This window comes from Struthio camelus, chromosome Z (assembly GCF_040807025.1).
Source record: "Struthio camelus isolate bStrCam1 chromosome Z, bStrCam1.hap1, whole genome shotgun sequence".
NCBI lineage: Eukaryota > Metazoa > Chordata > Aves > Struthioniformes > Struthionidae > Struthio > Struthio camelus.
The window spans coordinates 76,115,931-76,120,760 of record NC_090982.1 but is presented as its reverse complement, the minus strand read 5'-3'; the positions used below and the strand labels follow the sequence as shown (position 1 = coordinate 76,120,760).

Here is a 4,830-nt window from a genome sequence, read left to right as displayed (position 1 = left end):
CCGTTGCATCAGCTGCCGCGGGCGGAGGGCGCCTGCGCGGGGCCGCCCTCGCCTCCCGGCCCGCCCCTCCCCGCCCCTCGGTGACGGGGAGGCTCGGCGTGCGCAATGGCGGGTGCGGGCAGCCAGGTGGGCTTCGGGGGGAGCCGCGGCTCCGCGGGCTGCGCCGGGGCCTCGGGCTCTTTCCGCAGCACGGGGCCTCCTCAGCGCGGCCTGCGGTCGGGGGGGGGTGTGTCCTGAGGCGGGGAGCCCCCTTGTCCCCGCGCGGGGCCCGTGGGGGTCGCGGCCGTTGGGGCGGCCGGTGACCGGGAGCCGGCGGCCGTTGGGAGCGAGCTGCGGCCGTTGGGGCGGCCGGTGCCGGGCGGGAGGGGAGCAGCCGGAGTTTGCTGTAGCTGGGTCCTGGGCCGAAGCGATCAGGTCTCCTTTCCCTTGTGTTGTGGGGTTGGACGGGGCTAAAAGCATGAGTACCTCTGAGTGACTTCTGGAAAATGAGGAAATGGGTGTTTGTCTTCCGTAGGTAAATGCTGAGGAAGGAAAGAAGGCAGACTGCGGCAAGAAGAAAATGAAGGAAGGGGCTGGTGATGAAGGGCGCACGGAGGTAAGTTTCCCTTGGGTTCCTATGGCATTAAAAGATGTAGTCTCTTGGCTGTTGTGTTGTGTACTGATGGCATTGCTGCAATTCATTCCTCTGAAGTATTTTATCTACTGTTACGGTTATTCCTTTTCACATTATTTCTAAGTTTAGCACAGTTTATGATGAAGTGACTTTGTTGCTCTTGACAGCAAGTTATATCTGTGTCCTGGAAGAGCAGTTCCGATTTCCATAGTTGCTGTTTACTGATGCTATTTACAGTGCCTCTCGTTTGCACTAGGAAATTGGGGAGCGGTCCTCTGGCATGATGAAAGCCTGTGTAAGATGCTCTGTCTGTTTAGTCTATGTGATAGGTAAGAGTAAACAGATATCCCTCTGACTGTACACTGAGATGGCCACACACTAGCCAGTGCTGATCCCAAGTCATCCACATAGCTTTATAACCCTGGTCATCCCCAAGCGGATAGCCCTAACATCATTATACAACACGTAGAGTGGAGCGGGTTTCTGTCCAAGTGGCTCAGAGTGGAGATGTGCTCTAAGGTTTCTGACCCTTTAATAGGAATATATTTTTACCTTGAACTTTGATCTTTTCAAGTTGATTTTTATTCTTGCTCGAATTCTGCATAGTTTATTAAGCAGGTACATGGTGGTGGTACACTTGAAAGTAATAATTTTCATTAGGCTGAGCTTTTGTAATGCTAATATATAATTCAAGCGTAGTGGTGAATATTGCATGTGAGATATATAATTTAAATTGCCTGACTATCTGAGAGAGATTGAAGGAGTAATGACTGAAAAATAAAAGAGACAAAGTGACAGATGAAAATGTGAAAGGGGAGATCTGTTAGACTTACCTAAATGCTGATTAGCTGGCATGTATAGTACAGATTAATTTTAATAATTTGATGCTGTGTTCCAAGCATCAGTGCAATATGTGGAAATGCATAAGAAGCTTTTTGGTTTGTAATTGGAAAAAGTGTTTTCAGCACTGTGATAAAGTGACAGATTGCCTTTTTTCCATCATCTTGAATTGGACCTGGGATGGTCCTTCTCCTTAAATTTTTGTTGCATTGCTTAAAGTGTTCCCATTTTCCTTCTCTGTTTAAAAAAAAAAAAAAAACCCTGCAGCACCCACACTCCCTTTTTGAAAGGGTTATTGGATAAATATTCCAAAGTTGGGAGGACTAATATTCTTAAATCACTTAGCTCCTTTTGAAAAGTGTATTCATTCTGTTTGCATTCTTGACATAATGTGATATTAGATTATTCCAATAATATATTGAATTCTTCTCTTTATTCTTTGTATGTAGTTGAATCCCTGGCCTGCGTTTATCAATGAGCGTTTAGAGATATATAATAAACTCAAAGCTGAACATGATGAACTCCTTGCAGAAAGAGCTGCAAATGACAGTAAACCGATTAAAGTTACATTGCCTGATGGCAAGCAGGTTGATGCGGAGTCCTGGAAGACTACTCCTTACCAAATTGCTTGTGGAATTAGGTATGATTCTATTATGTGATTTGCTCAGTAATTTTTGGATAGATCTGTATCTCCAGGTTGTCGCTCTTACCATTAATGTTAGGATCTTAGTCATTTATCTCAATTTTCTTCGAGGCATCTTCTATAATAAACTGCAAGTAACCACTCACTAGCTTTCTAATTTTGATGTCTAACGTTTTGCCTTATGAAGTTACAATTTCTAAAAGTAACTATAGACTGTAGGTGGGATCCTTTAGACATGTAACTTGTGTATCTTTCCCCATGAGTTGCCTTAAGAAACTAATTTGATAACAAATGTATTCTGTCAGATTGAATGTTCGCACGTGCTAGTTTATATGGACCTGGGGGGGATCGATGGGTGATGTTTCAATTGATTTCAGGGAGCGTTAACAGTATCTTTCACTTAACTGTGTTTTTACTGACATGTGAGATTCCCAGCAAAAAGCATGGCCTTTCTCTGGATGACTCAAACTTTCTGTGGGGAGGATTTGAACAATGCATGCTGGTCATCCTAAGAGTTAAAATTATGAAAGCTGGGTGATCGTTAGAGATGAAATGCTGTTTTTGTGATGCTTAGGTGCCTTGTCATTGGAACCTTCTTTGCTTTTGTGATTTGCGATCGAGGAAAGGGTTTTTTGACTAGTGGAAATGAAAGTATAAAGGTAATGCGTTATCTTAGTAATGTTATTTGATATCTGTCTTTTTGATGTTTGAGATCTGTCTCTTTGATATGTGAGATCTGTCTTTTATTGCAGTGTAGGATTTTTGAGGTCAGGTTGGTACTTCGAGATAGCTGCTTCTAAGTCAATTATGTTAAAGAACGTATGAACATCAATACACAATGTAGTTTTTTTTCCTACGTCTCTTGGAGATGTGGGCATTTCATAAATATGTGGGGATTTTCATAAATGTTCAGGACTGGCTAAACTGCTTTTTTATTTGGAAATTGTTTATGGAATTATACCCACTCTGAGCACTCCTGAGAATCCTGTTCAACACGAGCGCAAAGATGGGGAAGTTTTACTTGCTGATTTCAAAAGCTTATATACCATGTATTTATTTTGTAGTCAGGGGTTAGCTGACAACACGGTTATTGCTAAAGTGAACAAGGTGGTTTGGGATCTAGACCGTCCTTTAGAGGAGGATTGTACCCTGGAACTGCTCAAGTTTGAAGATGAAGAAGCTCAAGCAGTGAGTATCTTCTACTAAAACTTGTTTGCCCTTAGATTTGCATTAAACTCAGCCTCCGTTAGTTATTAACGTTTTTCATGTATTTAAAAGAGGAGGAGGGAATGGGTTTGCCATGTAGGTACACCTGCATTTTCTAATAGCCTCTTAGGAAAGAGGTGTGATACAGGAGAAAGTATACATTCTGTTGTGTATTCAGAGCCATGTCTCTGCTAGCAGTTGCTATAGTTTATGTCAAATCTGTTCTCTTTAAGATTTTAAGATTCTAAGTTTGCAGCCTTCATGTTAAGTAGATTTTTTGAACCGAGCTCTTTAGTACTGACTGCAAAAGCAATACTGAGTACAAAAGTACAGAATATGTACAAACATAAAAGTACTGAATAAACTGCACTTGTACTTTGCATGTGCAAAAGGCTTAATTTTGCCTATGCATTCAGATAAATGTAGATATCCAAGAAGTTGTTTAAATGCGGTCTTTAAAAAGTTGCATTTACATTTTCTGAGATTTATGTTTTCTGATATGTGCAAAGCAGACTGAAGTCCTATAGGCTTTAATTTGTAGACACTTAAGGTGGACTACAAGATGAAGTGTATTTTTTAACTCTGTGAACCGTTCTACATCAGTGCAGTTTTCCATGCATAAAATACAAAATAAGGCTGTGGTCCTACAAGTAAGTGCACCTTAGGTCTTTAGGTTGTATATCAGCAGAGCTGGTTGGTTGAAGTTCACAAAAACAGTTGGTGAATTAGTTTCCCAACTTCTTGACAATAATTGAATTAATTCAACAGTAGTTGAAAATAATTCTAGTTCACTACTAAGCTGTAAACAATTTTGCAGTGTTAGTTTTCAGAAATGTCGATGTTTTCAATGGGGGAGGGTTGCTGAGCAGACTACTTTAATACAGGATACGCATCATGTATCCTTAAAAGCAAGCTTTTAGAAACGGTTTCAAATAAAATACTCAGAAATGCATTGTGCGTATTCAGGCTGACCCCTCTTTTGTGAATTCCATTAGGTATACTGGCACTCAAGCGCTCACATAATGGGTGAAGCTATGGAGCGAATCTATGGTGGATGTTTGTGCTATGGCCCACCGATAGAAAATGGATTTTATTATGACATGTTCCTTGAGGATGGGTAGGTATTTTCTTCTTTTTTTCTTTTGTTTTGTTTTTACTTTTCTAGGAGCGAGGGGACTGCAGGCACAGCAAAAATTGCTGTTAGCTGCTTACTCCTGGGACAAAGTCATCTGTACTATCACAGATTTGAATTGCTTTGTTCTTGCAGTAGGTCCTGTCCACAAGCTAGTGCAATGCAGAGGCAGAACCAGGTCAGAAATTGCAAGTGAAAGCAAGAATGATTCACTTTTTCATGTGTGTTTATTTTAGGGGTGTATCAAGTAATGACTTCTCTGCCTTGGAAACCTTATGCAAAAAGATCATGAAGGAAAAACAAGCCTTTGAAAGACTGGAAGTTAAGAAGGAAACACTGCTTGAAATGTTTAAGGTAGGCTGTATTAGAAGGTTGTTTCTAGCATTGCACAGTTAC

At 41.5% G+C, this 4,830-nt stretch overlaps 1 protein-coding gene across 1 annotated transcript in view; it reads left to right on the top strand.

Moving 5' to 3' along the window:
* Positions 1-4,830, top strand: part of LOC138064813 (threonine--tRNA ligase 1, cytoplasmic-like) — a 12,440-nt gene continuing 7,610 nt past the window's right edge. The window contains exons 1-6 of the mRNA XM_068928789.1: positions 1-126; positions 515-595; positions 1,903-2,093; positions 3,161-3,284; positions 4,298-4,419; positions 4,671-4,788. Of these exons, the coding sequence (XP_068784890.1) occupies positions 106-126; positions 515-595; positions 1,903-2,093; positions 3,161-3,284; positions 4,298-4,419; positions 4,671-4,788 (657 nt within the window). The 5' untranslated portion in view covers positions 1-105. The remainder of the gene's footprint in view (positions 127-514; positions 596-1,902; positions 2,094-3,160; positions 3,285-4,297; positions 4,420-4,670; positions 4,789-4,830) is intronic.